This window comes from Impatiens glandulifera, chromosome 5 (assembly GCF_907164915.1).
Source record: "Impatiens glandulifera chromosome 5, dImpGla2.1, whole genome shotgun sequence".
Taxonomy (NCBI): domain Eukaryota; kingdom Viridiplantae; phylum Streptophyta; class Magnoliopsida; order Ericales; family Balsaminaceae; genus Impatiens; species Impatiens glandulifera.
In genome coordinates, this window is record NC_061866.1 from 6,079,100 (window position 1) to 6,099,037 (window position 19,938).

Here is a 19,938-nt window from a genome sequence, read left to right on the forward strand (position 1 = left end):
TAAAAATTCAAACAAAATATTTTTTTTAAATAAATAATCTCATGTAATTCATTTTGTAAATATATATTTTCTTTAAGTATTATTTGTTTATTATTAATTTTCATATTTTTGTACAACTAATATTCTTTTAAAACTAACACTTACTTTATCTTTTTGTTTTTTCAAAATAAATTTACCATTTTACATTCATTTTAATTGATTTGATTTTGATATCCTAGTTTAGGGAGGGGAGTGTATTCATCATAACATTAATATTATTTATGTTCTCTTCAATTTTAGAAAATCTAAATGGGTATTATTTATAAAATAAACTTGTATGATAAAATTATATAAAATTATGCATTTTAAAAATTTATATTATTATAAAAAATAAATTTCAAATTCTTATAAAAATATATAAATATGAATAACAGTGATGTTATATATTTTAGGATAAAAACACTCCCTGAATTTTAAAAAATATATACTTTACCCGTGTTTAAAACATATTAAAAAAAAATACATGTGTTAACCGAAAATCAAATATTCGGTGATCAACCCTAACATGGTAGTATGACGTGACAATTTTAAGTCAACAATAATTAAACATATTGTAAAATGTTTTCCGATTCTAAAATAAATAATTTTTTGATGTATTTTTTTTTTATTTCTTCATTCTTTTCTTCATTTGTCGTTACATCTTCTTTAATATCTTTAATCCTAAGCTTTTAAAAACCTTAACTACAACCTAGGGCTGCAAATGAGTCGAGTCGAGCTCAAGCTTGCTGAAGCTCAAGCTCGACTCGATTAAGTATTTATTAGCTCGACTCGAGCTCGAACGAGCTTATAAATTTGAGCTCGAGTTCGACTCGACTATATTACATACAAGCTCGGCTCGACTCGAAAGCTTGAACAAAAATTTAATTTTCAAGCTCAAACTCGAGCTCGAACTCGATTCGAGCTCGAACCAAATTTATTTATAAAATTAAAATATCAAACTTTCATACATATTAATAATTTAAAACATGATATTTCAAAATTAAAATATGAAACAATCATAACTATTGAAAATTCTATAATATAATAATCTAAAACATTAAATCACCATTACTAATCAAAATTCTAAAACATAAAACTCAAAAATTAAAGTACAAAATTATAAAAATTATTTGAACATTCAATATATTAATCTTTTTAACTCGTGTTCTTCAATCATAGCACACATACAACTACCTGCATTCAATAATATGAAAGGTTTAATCTTAAAAATAATTAATATAAAATATAAATGTTAAAACAAATAACTAAAATTTAACTTATTTTAAAGGTAGATACCGGCAACAAAATTTCTTAATATGTCTTCTCTTTCTGAAAAAATGAAAAATTAATTAAATAAGTGATAAAATGATATATAAACATAAATATATATTAACTATTTTTATCCGTAAATAATTATATATTATAATATACTAATTATTATATCTATAATATTTATTTTTATTATATATAATATATTAACTTTTTTTTTATCTCTTTTTAATATAAAATATAAAACATAATATACTTTTATTATAAATAAAATATTAATCATTTTTATTTCTTTTTATACTAAACTAATTATTATATCTTAATATTATTTTTATTATATATAATATATTAACTTTTTTTATCTCTTTCAATATTATATACAATATACTTTTATTATATATAATTTATTAATTTTTTTTTATTTTCGTCTTTTTTTTATAACTAGTCTTTTTTTTATTATAAAAAATCAGTATTATTCTATATATTCATCCAACTTAATTATGTATAAAATAATCGAAGTTTAAATTTATCCTAATAAATGAAAAAAAAAGATATATAAACATAAATTTCTTTTAATACATAAAAAAAAAGATGAACAAGACTTACCTTAGAGTTCACCAATAAAATAGTTTTTTCCTTTTTTGTTGCTAAATAAGGTAAAAAAAAAAAATCAAAGTTAAATAAAAAACAAAAACAATAGTTATCATAAAAGTGAAAATAAATTTAATTACCTGTAAGCCTCTTCCCTCTTCTGAATGAGAAAATGAATAGATGAAGAGTGAAAAATATGTGAAGACTAAAGAATAAGAGATTAAGAACTAAAAAAATGGTGAAAAATGGATGAAAAAAAGATTAAGAGTGAAAGAACGGTAAAGAGTGAGAGAAAGAAATGGTGAAGATGGAAGAGAAAATGAAAGAAGAATGAAAGAAGAGACGATTAGATGAAGAAGATTAGAAAGAAGAATGAAAGAAGATACGATTATATGAAGAAGATTAGGTTAGATGAGAATGAAAAAAGAGACGATTAGATAAGAAGATTAGGTTAGATGAAGAGTCGTAGATAATAGATATGTTAGAAATTAGGGTTTTACTTATGGATTGTGGGCCTTCATATGGATTATATATTATATACTTAGTCTCGAAAAAGCTCGACAAGCCATCGAGTAAGCATTATATGAGCTCGAGCTCGACTCGAATTTTAAACGAGCCGGCTCGAGCTCGGTCAAAGTCAAGCTCAAGCCGAGCTTTGACCGAGCAGCTCACGAGTAGCTTGACTCATTTGCAGCCCTACTACAACCTCATTTTTTTCAAATCAAGAAGCGACATCAACCATATTTCTCAAGACACATTCTGACAACCGAATTATCATGATACGCGAAAGTCATAACCCTCTGTTTTTTATTTAAAACGCTTATAGTGAAAATCAAACTCGTGATTTTTTTTGGTATTTCAAATTGATTTTTTCCATGGATCTACTCTATTAGTGTTTTCTTTCTAAAATTGTTATTAAACACATTCTAGGGCATAAAATTTTATTTTTTTAAATCAATAAGAAATATATATTAGGGGAATAAGTCACTGGATTCCAATAAATTTAATTACAGAGAAGCCAAAGCTGTTCTAAATTTGCTTAATTATTCAATAGCCGAACATTATGTTATTGAAAATTTATACATATTTTTTAAAATACAAAATATTTAAAAAAGTTTTTATTTTTATATTTAATTATGTTTATTTGAAATTAGTACTAACACAAATATCATCTCTCGATCCACACTACTTTTATTAAACCAAGTAAAATATGGAATTTTTGCAATATTATATAAATTAAAATTAGTTATATAAATACTATTAAACAAACAATAATAATTTTATAAAAAATTTCAATTAAAATAGAATTAATTTATATAAAAATGAATAAAATCCTTGTCCGAATCGGTAGTATGAACTGAAAACCTTAAACCGATTCAGGGTCTTTGCTGTATCAAGCAGATCAGTGCTAAAGATCGAAGCTTGGAGGCAATGATTAACATAGCAAGGTCGGCCTCAGCCGCCGTTCGAAGTGGCCTGATTCGGTCTAGGTTTCCCTTCTTCCCTCTCCCGTCTTCGCCGCTCCGGCGAACATTTGGCACTTCTAATGAGTCCATTATTAACCCAGTTGCCATACAGATGATTAATTATGCTCTCTCCCTCGCTCGATCTCAAAAAACTGGTATCTTTGTTCTTTACTATAATTCCTGACTTGTCTGAACTTACTCATTCAGTTTTTTGAATGAACCCTTTTGCAGATGAATCATTTGCACAAGCTCAACTTGTCCTAGAACAGTGTCTGTCTACTCAATCAGATGACAATTCAAAAGGAACCGTTCTTTTATCCATGTCTACCTTATTATCTCAAAGGTTGTTTCTATTTGTTTCATCTTCTTCTTCTTTTCTTTACCCTATCTCTGTCTCTCAATTGAATTGGTTATGTTGATTCATTCTAGAGGAAATTCCCTCCAAGCTATTGAGAAGCTTCAAGACATGGAACGACTTTCAATCTCCTTAACAAGTGTTAGAGGTATATACTTTTGATTTTGTCTTGTTTTTAGAACAGGACTGGGTATTTAGAACTTTCAATCTATTGCAGTTGCTGCTGCTGAAGCATTGGCTGGATTATATTTGGAGCTGGGTCAGGTGTCTTTCATATTGTCTAATGGTTGTAGAATGTAATTTTATCAGCTTTATAATGCTCAAATCAATTTTTGTTTTTGTAACATTTTGTGATCTTTTTATGATACATTTATTAGGATGGAACTGCATCAATGGTTGCAAATGTATGCTTGCAACTCTTAGATTCTATCAGAGTTGAACATGGAGCTGAATATTGTTCAGAAGATCTACATGCTCGTTGTAAAGCGATTAAAGGGCTGGTTAAACTTGCCTCCGGGGATGTTGATTCTGGTAATTTTTAGGATCTTTGGTTTCGTTTTGTGGGTGGAAAGTGGGATTATGAGTTTGTATTAATACCTCGTTCTTTGCACATAATAGTTTATTGAAGAACTTGTCTGTTAATGCCATCTTTCATTCATTCAAACAGGTTTTAGCTAATATTCATGTTTGAGAACATAGGTTTGTTAATGCCATGAATCTCTTTTGTAGCGGAGCCATTGTTTAAAGCAGTTGTTGATGTGAAGAATTGCACTGGTGGGTTGGATTGAGATATTGTTTTAATAATTGGATCGAATTAATAGTGCAATATCGTAGTGATCTCTTAAGTATGTGCAGGGAATACTGCTTTATCGTATGGAGAGTTCTTTCACGTCAAACACAACTTGTCAAAGGCCAAGGAGTTATACGAGAAAGTGTTGCAGCCTTTGTCAGAACGTAATGATTTTGGCAATCCAGATAACTTAGCGGCTAGTAACATGGCACTAGAAGAAACTCTTGTGGCTGCAACTTGTTCTTTAGGACAGCTCGAAGCACACGCGGGGTGAATAAACATTAAATTAAGCGTTTTGTTTTGTTTTATTGTTGTAATTGATTTTTCGCTGCTCTGGTGTAGGAACTTTGCTAAAGCAGAGGAGATACTCACAAGAGCACTAACTAAAGCAGAAGATTTCTTTGGTTTGTCAAATTTCAGATTTTTTTTATTTGTTCTGTTGGGGACGCTATTTTCAATTGATAACTATTTTTTTGTTACTATGATCGTAATCGTAGGTTCTAATCATCCAAAAGTCGGTGTTGTTCTGACATGCATAGCTCTAATGTTTCGGCGTAAAGCAACAGTTGAGCATTCAAGTTCTCTTTTAATTCAAGAGGTTTCAATTTCTCCTTTTAGCATTTTCTTTTGTTTCTTTTTGCATTTTATTGTTTATCTGATGATGACATTTTCATATGGATAATGTCTAGGGATTGTATAGAAGAGCAATTGATTTGCTAAAAAAACATTCTTCTCAAACCGAAGGTAAGAGGATTTTGGCGGTCTTTTTCTCTATTGAAACCAAATTGACCTAAAATCAACTATGTAGGTGAAGAGTGTGGTGTGGCTAGAAAGGATATCCTGGCCCTTGCCAGAGGTGGGTATGCAGAAATCCTGACCATCCAACAGAATCGCAAATCTGAAGGTGAGAAAATGAAGAGTTGGGCCGAGTCTGCCTGGAAAAACCAGCGGTTGTCTCTGGCTGAAGTTCTTAATGTATCGGATGACCCTTCTTCTTCTAAGGTAACTGTTATCGACACCCGAATTAGCAGAGCTCTGTAAACTGACTGAGCGATAGAACAATCTCGTTGCGATTGAAGCTGCAATTTTGTCAATGTTTTACCAATATGTTGCTGGCTTTGTCTCTCTTTTTTTGGAATATTTATCAAATGTAACCGTTACAGACTTACAGTTGAAATAAGGTTTTGTTTTTCATCTTTCTTAAGCAAGATGTTGGATTGAGAAGACCAAAACAACCTTATAATTTGTGATGCATTTTCCTTTTTAATTTGTGTTAATGTTTTTCAAAAAATTATCTAAACCATCAGATTAGTCAAAGTTTTATGGTTATTTAGGGGTGTAAACAAATTCGAACTGATCAAAGACTGTTTTCAGTCATCTATAAATTTAAAATATATACATAATTTAGTTACTAGTACCTAACTTTTTTTAATAATTAAGTTCCATTTAACCATACCAATTTACAAAAATATATATAATTAGTCATAACTAATACCTAAATTTCTTTATAATTAACTTTTAACAATTCAACACTTTTTTGAAATAGTCTGTTTGAACATTTGAAATCATGACCACCAAAAAAAAATTGGTTAATGTGTTATAATCATGGTAGAGTCACGTTAAAACTGACGATATTTTAATCGATCAAACCGAACTGATGAACAAACCAAAATCATCGATTTGATTATGCATTTTTATGAATGAACCGAACCGGCCTCCCCGCTTAAAAAGAACACAAGAGAGTACTATCATAAATTTAGAAAAAAAAAACAGTTTTGAAAATTTTCCAACAAAATCAAATAACTGTTCCATACATGTTCAAATATTATGAAGAACATGAACATCAACCCTCTGAAACTTTACATATTTGTAATTAAACACAATCAATCTGTTTTTAAGATATACTTAAAGAGGGATATCAAGTCCTTTGCCAATTTCCACGCCAATTAATTGAAGTATTCCCTTATTCAGAATCTAAACATTAAAAAAAATACAAATTAAACATCAAATGAAAAAACAAAAAGAGAGATGATCAATGCTTACCAATTCAACAATGAATGTACCAATAAGTCCAATCATACAAGCCCTCGAGTTCCATATTTCAGCAACCCTAGTAAACCCAATAACAGGAGGTTGAAATTTCGGTTCTACTTTTGGCAGTTCAACCTAATTTGTTCATCAATTGATCATTTAAAGCTAACCCAGAAAAATATTTGAAAGAAATAAGAAAACTAGTGAAGAACTTACTCCGACTGGACGTTTAGCAGCTTGAATTCTGAAAGAGGATCTCTTTATAGGTGTTGTTCTTGCGGCTTGAAGATTATGGATCGAGAATAGCTGTTTGTCGTTAGTTGTGTAGAATGTTGATCGAATGAAAGATGAAGAAATGGATGATGATGGTATAGACGCCATTTTCTTCTCTCTGTGAATCTTTCAAACAGTGGCGTTTGTTGATTGGCCCTTATCTATTAATGGCGCTCTTATTCTTCATCTTCAGCCCAAAATGTGTGGTTGTAGATGACAATGTGTTACAAGACAAATTTAATATATATATCCATGAACTTAATTTTATTTTTTTTACATATATGGGTCTTTTTTATTTTTAATTTAGTTATTAAAAGCTTCAAATTTTGATTTATATTAAAAATATTTTAAGTTAATTTGAGAGTTATGTAATTATCTTTTTTTTACAAAATTTATTTTATAAAATGAATAAAAAAATCAAAACATTGAACCGTTGTAACGACCGACTCCTACACCGAATCAAGCCGAAGATCACCACAATAATGAGAAAGTCACCATTATTTTTTATTTCAAGGCGTTCTAAATTTTCTTGTTATGTTCTTCACTTTTATTCTCATGGTTATTTTTATTTTATTTTTCCTGTTTTCATCTGGTTAGTTCAAAACATTTTGGTAAAAGTTTGTTCTACCTGAATCATGAACTCTAGTAATTCTTTCCCCTTTTGGGGTCTTTTTTATTTAATGACATTATGTTGTTTTCTGAAAAAAAATAATGAGTTCGAAAACTAACTAACGCTAAAACTTGATTATTTAATCATCGATGATATCAAAAATGAAAAATCCAAAAGGAACAAAATAAAAATAAAATCAAAACCCTCACATGGAACATGCTTATGACTGACTCCCACGCGGAATTAACAACCACAGATCAACTAGTGAACTAGACAAGCTGATCAGAAATCAAAGCAACAATAATCATAAAATCGGGATAAACCAGTTGAACAAGTGTTTCAAAGATAAAAAAGAAGTGGACATAAACGGATACATAAATTAGAGTTGTTGTGAATTAAAAAAAAAAATAAGGTGTGCTTAAGATAATAAAAAAAATATTAATAAAACGAGTGAATAAATGTTTATTTTCCCTTTTTTAATATTATATAAACAAAGTGAATTAAATTAAAAATATTAATAAATTAGGTGGTCATGTCATTTTTTTGGAGTGGGCTACCTTAACATAGATCCACTCATGTGGGTGCCCAAATGCAACCTCAAAATCTTACTTTCTCCTCCTCTCGTCCACCAGATCTACTATGCATCCGGTAAAAATGATGGTGTTGCCTATCCTAATCTTCGCGAGGGTGGTTAAAAGAAGGCTCTTGAGAATTTTGTTAGGCTTTATTTTATTGTCAAAGATCCTCTTGTGTCTTTCGATCCATATCATCCACCAAATAATAAGTGGAATAGAAATCCACCATCTAGACACCCAAATTTTACTCACCCGATTTAATAAAATTTTAATAAATTTGAAGTATTTAAATAATATTTTATAACTCTAATTAATAAAAAAAAACAGTTATTTTAGATAAATGATTGTATTCATAAATCTAAAATAAATAAATATAAATTAAATAAATATTTTAGGTTAATGATTATATTCATTTAAATTTAAAATAATAAAGTTTAGGATTTAGTTAAATTAAATAATTATTTTGGACAATTGTTGTAACCATTTAAATCTTAAAATAATTAAAAATAAAACTTTTAAATTCATAAAAATAATAAAATAGATAAAATATAAATTTTATAACTATTAGTTAAATTTATGTACTTTGTAGATTAAAATAAAAAGTAAGATGATGAGAGAAAAATCAAATTCAAACTAGTTTTGAAGGAAAAAAAAGAAAAGAAAAGAAAAGAAAAGAAGACTGTAATAGGCCAAACAACCATCAGATGGCCATCCAACTCTCATCCAAAGGAAGGCAAGACAATACCAATGAAATGGAAGGAAATATAATCCCAATGACTCTAATTGATAATAGTTCGACGTTAAACATATGTACATGGACAATCCACGAGAAAATCGGTGTCGCTAAAGACCAAGTCATGTCATCAAACCTATGCGTAAGAGGTTTCGACACCTCGTGTCGGGAAATAATGGGCAGCCTAAAAAGATGTTAGGATTTGTATATTCCAAATCCGACCTGCTTTAAACGATTTGTAAAAACGCAAGAAAGAAGAACACAAGAAGACACAGATTTATAGTGGTTCACTCAAATTGAGCTATGTTCACTTTAGTCGCCACCAGATTTCACTATGGAGAAAAAGAAAAGGGAATATAAAGTTTTTGGCTCACACTTTATCTCTCTAGAATTCTCTCTAACTCTATAAACCCTTAATAATCACATATTTATAGGGTAAACATTCAGGTAATAAACCTAAATAACCGTTGGTTAGACTCAAGCCCAAAACCAAATACAAACCCAATAAACTCTAATTAACAATGTAGTGTTTATTATAAGTGTAGACTCCATAACTCAACAAAGCATCATACAAGTAGCACACCAAAGAAGAAGTGGAACCCAACAATCTAAAAGAAAAAGTAGCTGGAATACCATTCGATGTCGTCTTCTATGTTATAAATATGCTTTTGACTCTATCCTTCACCAGAAACTAAGGTTCATGACCAACATTGCCTTGTCACAATTAAAGGTGAAACCTACGCTATTGTTGTAGTCAAAACAATTCATATCGACAACCCAAAATTCGAGTTGAGAGGATTCAAGATATGCCCAATCTTCGTAAAAGGCGATGATTCATTCGATGATGCCAACTTTAGCACATTCAACTTCCCCTCTATAAGAATGATGTAAAAATGAGATATTTCTCTATCATGTGACTAGGCCCAAACACCACTAGCATACCATCCTTCCCACATTTATATCACAACTCAGACTATTTCGGTCTAGGGTACATACCAGCTGGATTCGAGAAAATCTAAAAAGGAAAAATAACCAAATAACACATATCAATTTCTCCAACCCTTAATAAACAGTTTGTCCCTGGAGGGAAAAATAACGTGTGATTTGATTTCCCCGAACCTTTTATCAACCCTAATTTGTAGAGACATTTTTCAAGTCTCGAAATAATTTTTGATTGTTCTTATGATCATAAACCTTCAATTTGCATGATTAAGAAAATGATGGAATATTGGAACGATGCTCTAGAAGGACCATCTCGGACTCCAACCACCGATGAAAAGGACGACTTATGAAACGAAACCTGCAAGGTCAACCAACCAACCCAATATATGGTAGCTTAACTCTACATGTCGATCTATTAAACACCAATTCAGATACCCACAAAGACGAAAACGACCCTTTATGTATAAAAAGATGTTAGATACCACTAGTATTAGAGAGACTAAGAATAACGAGGTAATCTTAAAAAAAGATTTTTGATATGACATCCTCTCCCCCTTGTAACAAAAACAATAGTACAATAAAAGAAGACGATATTGCCTATATATACCGAGTAATGATGATCTATCATTAACTGATACATGAATTTTGAAATGAAGCATTTCTTGGAAAACGAAATTGTTTCTTCCGCAAAAAAAAAACAATTGAATTAAACTTGAATATGTTGGATGGCCCTCAAGTCATCCAAGACTCGGTTGAACTCCTAAATGTCAACAAAGACGTCTTTGCCTAGTCATATAAAGATATGTCGAGAATCAACCCCAAGATTGTCCAACATCATATTTCTCTATAGCTAGACGCTAAGCCCAAAAGTAAGAGCTCAGATGGATGAAGAATTATATTGTGAATAAAATAAAAGAAAAAAACCCAAAAGCAACTGGAAGCTGGATTTCTCGAAATCATAGAATACCCTACATGGGTAGCCACGTCGTTCCTGCCACAAAGAAGGACAAAAAAATACGCATGTGTGTTGACTATCGGGATTTAAACAAGGCTAGTCCTAAGGATAATTTCATGTTACCGCACATTGACGTACTAGTCGATCACGTAATTGGTCACGAACTTATATCGTTCATTATCGGATTCTCGGGATATAACCAAATCCTGATAACCCTAGAGGATATGGAAAAGACCATGTTCATAACAGAAGTTGACATATTCTGTTATCATGTCCTACCATTTGGTCTAACGAACACTGGGGCATCGTACCAAAGGGAGGATATGATGATTCTCCATTACATGACCCACAAAGAAGTGAAGGTCTTTGTGGACGACATGTTAGTCAAATACAAAGACCAAAAGAGGCATGTCCACAACTTTGATTTTTTTTTACAAATAATTGGAAAATACCACTTACGACGTAACCTAAATAAATGTACATTTGGGATTACAACTAGAAAAATGTTCGGCATCATAATCACCCAAAAGGGGATTAGAAATCGATCCATCCAAAATTCCAAAATAGAGGCAATAACAACTATGTCAACACCTCGAAACGAAAGAAAAGTCTAAGGGTTCCTCAAAAAGATCTAATATATCATCTAGTGTATCAATAAACTCACCATGACATGTGACGCATTATTCAAACTACTAAAAAAGGACCCAAAGTTCTTATAGGACAAGGACTGTCAAAAGACATTTGATATAATCAAAGACTACTTAAAGTCACATACTTTGATTTAAAGTATTATTTGCCAATAACACATGTGAATACTTTGTTAAAATTAACGTCAAATCAAAACATATATGTTGATAGTATTTAGGGTCATTTATATATAATCATCTCAAAAATTTAAATTAAACCACTATCGACCAATAGTTCTGAAAATACCAATGATCGATGATCCACACGAATACTTTGTTAAAATTCGTGTCAAATTAAAATTCATAAGACACCCATGATCTATTAATATTTATTTCAGTGAGATATCATTTGTTCATAAATGATTCACACCAATATACCTAGGAAAATCAAATGATTCTAGGTCATGGTTAATCCTTATTAGGATAAGTCTCGAAATATAGAATATTAACAACCATGAACAAAATTTTTGAAATCTTCAATGATTGTTGCACACACAACAAAATGGAGACAACATCAACGGAATGGAGGTTCTATATATCCTTCTATCACTCCAATGATAAACTATAAACTGGATAAAGAAAATGTAATGTCCGTATGTAAACTCAAAACCATGTTTTAAAAACAAATTACCTTATTTTATCCGAACTCAGTTTAAGAGACATTATGTAGACACTTAAATTTACTCATCCAATTTAATAAAAAAATTAAGTCTTTAAATAATATTTTATAGATTCTTTAATAAAGATAATTATTTTAGATAAATGATTGTAATTATAAATCTAAAATAATTATATAGAAATAAAATAAATATTTTAGGTAAATGATTATATTCATTTAAATCTACAATAGATAAGTGTAGGACTTAATTAAATTAAATAATTATTTTGGAAAAATGTTGTAATCATTTAAATTCCAAAATAATTTAAAAATCCCTAAATTACATACAAATAATAAAATAGACAAAATATAATTTATGTCTATTAATTAAATTTATGTAATTTGCATACTAAAATAAAAGTCAAAAGAAGGAGAGAAAAATCAAATTCAAACAAATCTTTTAAGACTATGATATGATAGAGTGTGAACGAAACTAAAAAAATGGGTGTAACATGCCATACACCCATTAGATGGTCATCCAACCCTCATCCAACGGCCGACCGTGTCTCCTGCTACAACAGAAGCAGCGCGCTTCCGCGCCTCAGCAAATAATAACAGAACACCTAAGCCAAACGGAACGCCATGCTTTGCACCTAAGTCCAAAACGACGTCGTTTCAAGACCTACCTAACGCTAAAACATGGAAGAAGAAAACAACATTGTTTCTTACCTAGTTCGTCTTCTTCTTCTTCGCAACATTGGATTAGAACAGTAGTGAAGTTTGATTTTTTTCAAACTTCATGATTATTGAACTAAATTGGTTGAAACAAAAAGTCAAAGACCACCATATCCTAGTGATCATTTCGCCTATGATCCTAGGTCAAATCATGACCTAAAATGATATAATTCGTCCATGCAAATGAGCGAGGCCATTAGTGGCCTTTGGCCAAATTCTATCCTCTTGAAGTTTCACACCGGCTTAGATCGGCTATAAATAGATTCTTCCGGCCAAGACGAAGAACAAGGACCAAGTTTCAACACATAAATCAAGCTCTTAAGGAAATCCGCCATTAAAATTTTCAAGCTTTAAGTTTTTAATAAAATGTGTTTTGAATCATGGTTAGAGCCCTCTAGCCAAGATCCCAAAATGTGCACAAAGGTCTTGCTAGAGGTTGAAGACGACCTAAGACTCGGCCAAAACCCGGTCTCCAAGCGCACAAGTTAATTTGCGCCTCACATGTTCAACCCGTACGTCTTAGTCTCTTTTTGACCAACGGTTGAACTGCGTTGACCTTGACCTAATTCATGCTTGATTCGGCCCAACGCGTTCGCGAACCGATGATCCATCAGACGCCTAACCCACCTGGCCATGGGATCCATTTGTTTTCAGCATTTGTTTTTTTAAATATTGTTTAGATATTTAAGTACCTAAACTATTTTTAAAAAATCCAAAAAATGTTATTTTTAGCATTTTTAATATTTTTGAAAAAATTCAAATACTTTTAGAATATATTCACAAATATTTTTAAAAATAGTATGTTTGGATTTACTTTTAAATTCTAACACTTTTAATTGATATTTTTAGATATTGTTTTGTCATAATTTTCGATATCGATCGTGAATATCAACGTTTATTTAATATTTTAATATTTAAAATATTAAATTTTAATATATTCATAAATTATGAAAAATAATTGGACAAAGAAAAAATATAAGGATCCAATTTTCTAAATAAAAAACTAAAATTTTTTAAAGTAGAAATCGTTTTGTAAGGAATAAAGGAAAACCCTTTCTTGAGTATCACAACAAATCTAACCCAACAAAAATCTTTGATAAAATTACGTTTATACATAAAATAATCTTGATTTTTATCCGGTGTCAGACTCTTTAAATCGATCATTAATTAAATTTTATAAAATTAAATTTAAATAAAATTATTATTTAAATCCATTATCTCTTTTGAGATTAAAGATGTAAAATTATGAAATTTTATGACCAATCAAAAATACTTAATTATTTTACAATTAATTGTCTTTTAAATATTTTTAGATAACAAACCTATCACACGAATTCCTCCTTGAGTAATTACAACTTCCTACCAAGAGAATTTGGTTAGGATTATGGTCGACAATTTTAGACTCGACACAGACCGAACACGAAAAAATCTGGTTAGGGTAGTGTATTTTTTTGTTTGGGTTAAAATAAGGTCGACTTGTTTAACTTAATTAATAAATAGGTCAAAATCGGGTCAAACTGAAATGACCTAAAATAGACCTGATAACCCGTTTATAAGTTTCTTTGGTTGAGTTTTGTGTTATTTTTTTCTATTCATTCACTCATTTTCTTTTATAAAACTTTTTTATAAACGGATTTGTAATTTAGCTTCAATTATTTTTGTTTTGTGTTAATGTATTTTAATTTAAAATAGAGAGATTGAATTAATTACATCGAGTTTGGTTCGAGTTGAGTTAGGTAAATCGGGTCAAACGGATCAGGTTCGGGTCAATCACAAATAAACAAGTCATATTCAGGTTATAGATTTTGACCCGAATTACTAAACAAGTTAAGTTTAAATTAATAACGTTCAACCCGTTAATCGTTCAACCTGAAACTGACTCAAATTGTCATCCCTAGTTTGGATGATTCATTTTTTTTATTCTTATAATAAAATCTAGTTAAAATAATAATAATTAAATAATACCTCAAAGCACATCTATACTTTATTGAGCGAAAAATATTGTTACAGTGCTAATAATAGTTGAATTTAAAACTTATTAGTTTTAGTTGTTATATTTGACTAAAGTTTGAAGGATGATAAAGCATAAAAATAGAAATATTGTGCATGTAATGCACAAGACCATTAAATTTTTTAAAACACATAGAAATGGAAGAAATTTTCATCTACTTCCAAAGAGAAGTGAATCAGCCATAGATGATTCATGAGTGAATGGTTCATCATCCATTGAAGATGGATACATGTCCAAATCATTGAGTCCTTCCCTATGACCAAACGAATGGCCGGAGGCCGATATTCCAATTGACGACGAGAGCTCCGGCATAGTCACATCTTTCTCTAAATACTCCACAACTTGTCTCATAGTTGGCCTAGCCAAAGGGTTCGTATTGGAACAAAGCAAACCAACTTTCATCACCAATTTCACCTCCTCACAGTCAAATACACCACCTAAATTTGGATCAACCGCATTAAAAATCAAACCTTTTTTCCAAAAACAAAATACCCATTCCACTAAACGAAACTTGTCTTCTTTAAATCCAACAGGTCTCCTACCACATGCAACTTCAAGCAAAAATGCCCCGAAAGCATAAACATCAGTAGCTTCGGTTACCTTTCCGGTCCACATTTGTTCCGGGGCAAGATAACCTAATGTACCAACAACATGGGTGGTATGAGGAACATCCCCGTGGTTATATAATCGGGCCAACCCGAAATCACCCAATTTCCCATTTAGTTCTTTGTCTAACAAGACATTTCCAGACTTAACATCTCTATGGATAACAATTTGTTCCCAACCTTCGTGTAAATAGAAAAGGCCCGAGGCTACTCCCTTAATGACTAAGAAACGTTGGCTCCAACTTAGAGTGAATCCTAACTTGTTATAAAGCAACTTGTCTAGGCTTCCTCCCGGCATATACTCATAGACTAACAATAGCTCCTTTTTTCGTCGACAATAGCCGATGAGTTGAACCAAGTTACGGTGTCGAAGCTGACCCATGCTGACAATTTCCGCCACAAATTCCCTCATACCTTGTCTTGATTGATGCGACACTCTCTTCACGGCAACCTCTGTTTTTGAGCTCGCTAGAAATCCTCTATAAACTTGGCCAAATCCACCTTTAGTTTGTGTAAAAAAAGCATTAGAAAAACAAACATATGGCTAAGAGTTTAATTAATACTAGGAAAATGTGAAGGACTAAAAGACAATTAGTTCTACACTTTAATAATTTATCCGACAAATGTGAAATCAATAGTGAGTAAAAAATCATTTAGAATATTGAAAAAAAGTCTAAACATTACATTACCATGATTTTTACTTTTTATTTGAGCAAGATTCCAACACGTCATCTCTTCTATTTTCAAAACCATGAACTGATAGATGAACCTATATATATATTTTTTAAATATTGAAATAATTCAGACATAAAGTACAGAGTACATTTATATTCATAAATAGCTTTTTCAATTTGTTAATAATAAACTCAAAATTTATAAGGCAACCCAATTCATAATTGATTTTTAATTTTTTTTTAACTGAATTTAATAATTTTTTATATGTCAACATTATTATTAATAAAGTTGACATGATGGTCACTTATATTAAATACAAACAATAGACCGAGCTTTGAATATGTAAACTAATTCAACTTTATTATTATTATTATTATTATTATTATTATTATTATTATTATTATTTCTAGCTAGGTCCAAATTTAAGTATTTAATTTAAGTTTTCAATTTAGTATTTTTTTTAAAAGTAAAATAGAAATCATGTTAAAATTTTGGAAATCAAGTAATTTGAATATGTTGTTAACATTTCCGGTTCAGAATGGGTTATCCAAATAACCATATTATTTAGAAAATAATCACATTATAATTTTGAGGAGATGACGATTTTTTAGGTAAAAAAAAACTTGGGTCTTGTTTGGATAAGAGTTTTTGAAAAAAATTGGTGATTTTGAGAAGTTGAGATATTTGGGTAAAAAGACAAAGTGTTAATATATAATGATAAAATAAAAAACAATAATTTAAAATAAAAAGTATTTTAGTATTTTGGTTAAAAAATTGAATGATATAATATAAAATAAGAGAGTGAAAAAATATTCAAATAACTCAAAACGAACAAAAACCTTATTAATTATTGATGTATAATGATAAAATAAAATATGATAATTTAAAATAAATAATATTTTAAGTGAAATGATAGAATTAAAAGAAGTTAATATAATGTATTGGGTTATACTTATTTAAATAACTCATTCCAAACCAGGCCTAATTGCATATAATTTAACCCAAAATAAAACTAAGTCTAGATTAACACATTTGACATTTCAATATATAGTTCATCTATTTTGATCCTTATCTAATATAGCATTGATTATATGATCTACCAATATTTAATATTGACGTGACTTGATCATAACTGAAATATTGATTTTTTTGCCAATTTAAATTTTGACCTAGTTAAGATACGTACAACAATTTTCTTAGTTCTTATAAATATCTCCAAAACTTGAGCCTAAAATTGGAGAACTTGAATAACATTAATTATATTTTATATTTATTAAATGGCTAATAATAATTTTTGATTATTGAGTTGTTTATTAATAATGAAATGTTAAATTTAAAATCACTTAAAATGAAATTAGTTTTTCTTTTTTAAATTAAATTTTAAAAATAGCAATGATCTCATACTATTTTTAATAAAAATGAAACATAATATTTAGATTATTTTTGTTTATTATAATACAAAATTATTATATGTTTTTAGAAGAAGAGATTGATACTAAGAGGATACATATAATCTCTTTTCTTAGTAGAGTGGCTGAAAATTAAATTAATAAACTAAGAGTTTAATTGGAATTTTAATAAAATAAGACTTTAATCCAAATTGTTTGATAATTGAGCTAATTAATAAATAAATAAAAGTGTATCCATAATTAGTTTACCTAATCAAACAAAAACATCCTAGGTTAGATTGTATTAATGTTTTTTATAATTTTTTTATTTATTTTAGAAAATACTACCATTGTCTTAAGAGTTATATTCTAAACCTTAACTTAATCTGTTTTTAAAGTAAAAATTGAATATAAGACAAATAATTTTGTTTATAAGAAACCTATTAAAATAGTTCATGTTACTATATGTAACATATTTGCTACTCTAAAATGTGTTAAAATAAAATTGAAAGAATAAGCTATCTTCATTTTTTTAAATAAAAATGACGACTAATTACTAAAATAAGAATTTATTAATACCTGTACCCAACAATTCATCGTCACTAAATCCATTTGTGGCGAAGTATAGATCTTTATATTTGAATCTATGAGGGCCATAATCAAGCTCCCAATCCTCAATTTCTTCAGCAAATTTCTTCTTTCTTCTAACATAGTAAACCCCAGCTCCAATGACCATTACTAGAACAAAACTGATAATCAAAGGCAACCCAATTGTTAAAAACTTAGACACTTTTTTGGGTCCAATCCTCGGTAACTTTGGAAGCATAGAACTTTTAAGCTCTAAAGCTTTCCCATTGATTTTAAAACTCCACCCAAGTAAATAATGAGATGTAAAAACAGAACCGGTTGATGATGCAAACCCAACATACATTTCAGGATTGATGTACTCAGACAGGTCTCGATCTAAAGATAGAAGTGGTCGAGATGGTTTCTTCATTTTAATTGAAGCAATTGTAACAGTCATTTGTTTCATCCCACCATCATATTCAATCCAAACCCGTATAGGTTTTCCACTAATCAAATTCAAGTTTTGAAATCTACGTTTCTTGTTTGAATAATACCCGGCTGATCTCGACAAAACAGAATCGAGTCGGTTGATATCTATTCCAACATGATTATCATTAATGTCGTGAAATTCAGGACTCTGCATCGTGTCTAATTCGACAGCTATAATATGGTTTGTGATGTTACCGTTGTTATTCGATTTATTGAACAAACCCATGTGTTGGTTTGGCAGGGCACCTGGTAGACCGGGTTGAGGAGCAATTACGAATGAGATTCCATGGCCACCTAAAGTCGAGAACTCGGGTATGATCCCAAAAACAAAGGAGGTTGAGAAGGAGGTCATGGATGAGAAATTTGTTGATGAGTTCTTGAAAATGATTTTGGTTGGGTAAAACGCAAACCCTGTTTTCTGTCTTGTGCCATTGGTTAGGGCTAGAAGACCGTTGGGTCTGATCACGGCTACACCGGAGAGGGTCAGGTTCGAGGTTCGGAAGCCATGGAAGGTGAAATCGGTGTTGGCATTGGTTGTTGTGTGGCATACAACTAGAAGAAGAAGAAGTGTTAGTGACATTATTTTTTGTTTCATCTATTGCAAATGGTCTATAGAGAAATAAATAATGTAATTACCTCAAGTGGGGGGATTTAATGCTATATGTAATATTAATTATATTAATATAATAATGTCATGTCGACCTATACGCTTGAAAATTTTGGTGAAGTGATTTTTATAATTATATATATTAAAGAAGATATTTTGTAAAGAACTCAAAGATTATTCAAATAAATCAACATCATATATAGTTAGGTTCCTCTCTAATAAATACTCATATTTGCAAGTCATATTCATTTTATAATATTTTAATCTTTCTGTTTTAGTTATTTGTAAATTTAAAAAAAAGTATCAACCACAAATATAGTTGTAACTAAGGACGTACATTTAGGGTGAACATTCATATCAATATAAACTTCTTAATTGTTATATTGACTTAATCCGAACTGAAAAATATTTGATCGGTAAGATATAAAGTTGACCATAGTGTTATGATAAAAATTGATATATTATGATTGAATATAAGATATATTCAAATAATTGAATTAGTCTGATCCCTTCTTTTAATTAAAGTTATGATGTATACAAATTTATAAAAATAAAATGACCCACACAAAATGGTCTCAATGTGCAGTGCTAATTTAGCACTAGTTTTTGACAATAAAATAAAATAAATAAATTATGTTCACTCAATAAATTTGTTTATTTATTTGAAGTTAGACAGTTGGTAAGGTTTTAAATGTAAATGGATGATCTTTACCCATAGAACTCTTATCATTTGAGTTAGGTAGGTTTAGAATTGAATAGTTATATAATGTGGCTAGAGCCTTCAATAGTTTTGTTTATTTATTTGAATTTAAGAAGTTAATTAAGTATAACATCATCTCAATTTTAAACGTTTTAAACGAGAATTGAACACGTAAAATTTGATCTTTTAAAGAACTGTTCTCATTATTTGAGTTATTTTAGTAAATTATCAATTGAATAGTATTATAGTTATAAAATGTGTTTGCTTCA

General features: G+C 29.7%; 3 protein-coding genes across 3 annotated transcripts; 1 reads left to right on the plus strand and 2 right to left on the minus strand.

Moving 5' to 3' along the window:
- The first annotated feature begins 3,225 nt into the window (after positions 1-3,225).
- LOC124938406 lies at positions 3,226-5,756 on the plus strand. Its single transcript, XM_047478841.1, has 11 exons — positions 3,226-3,499; positions 3,576-3,687; positions 3,774-3,847; positions 3,917-3,963; positions 4,077-4,230; positions 4,429-4,473; positions 4,555-4,759; positions 4,832-4,893; positions 4,987-5,087; positions 5,179-5,233; positions 5,298-5,756. Exons 1-11 carry the CDS (start codon positions 3,310-3,312, stop codon positions 5,528-5,530), a joined length of 1,278 nt encoding a protein of 425 aa, XP_047334797.1. The 5' UTR covers positions 3,226-3,309; the 3' UTR covers positions 5,531-5,756.
- A 496-nt stretch (positions 5,757-6,252) lies between these two features.
- Positions 6,253-6,975, minus strand: LOC124940028 (light-harvesting complex-like protein OHP1, chloroplastic). The gene is made up of 3 exons (XM_047480506.1): positions 6,737-6,975; positions 6,533-6,655; positions 6,253-6,463 (listed from the first exon to the last, which is right to left on the minus strand). Exons 1-3 carry the CDS (start codon positions 6,899-6,901, stop codon positions 6,395-6,397), a joined length of 357 nt encoding a protein of 118 aa, XP_047336462.1. The 5' UTR covers positions 6,902-6,975; the 3' UTR covers positions 6,253-6,394.
- Positions 6,976-14,589: 7,614 nt separating this feature from the next.
- Positions 14,590-18,966, minus strand: LOC124938776 (L-type lectin-domain containing receptor kinase IV.1-like). The gene is made up of 2 exons (XM_047479281.1): positions 17,886-18,966; positions 14,590-15,744 (listed from the first exon to the last, which is right to left on the minus strand). The coding sequence occupies exons 1-2, from the start codon at positions 18,955-18,957 to the stop codon at positions 14,789-14,791; spliced, it is 2,028 nt and encodes a 675-aa protein (XP_047335237.1). The 5' UTR covers positions 18,958-18,966; the 3' UTR covers positions 14,590-14,788.
- Positions 18,967-19,938: the final 972 nt, after the last annotated feature.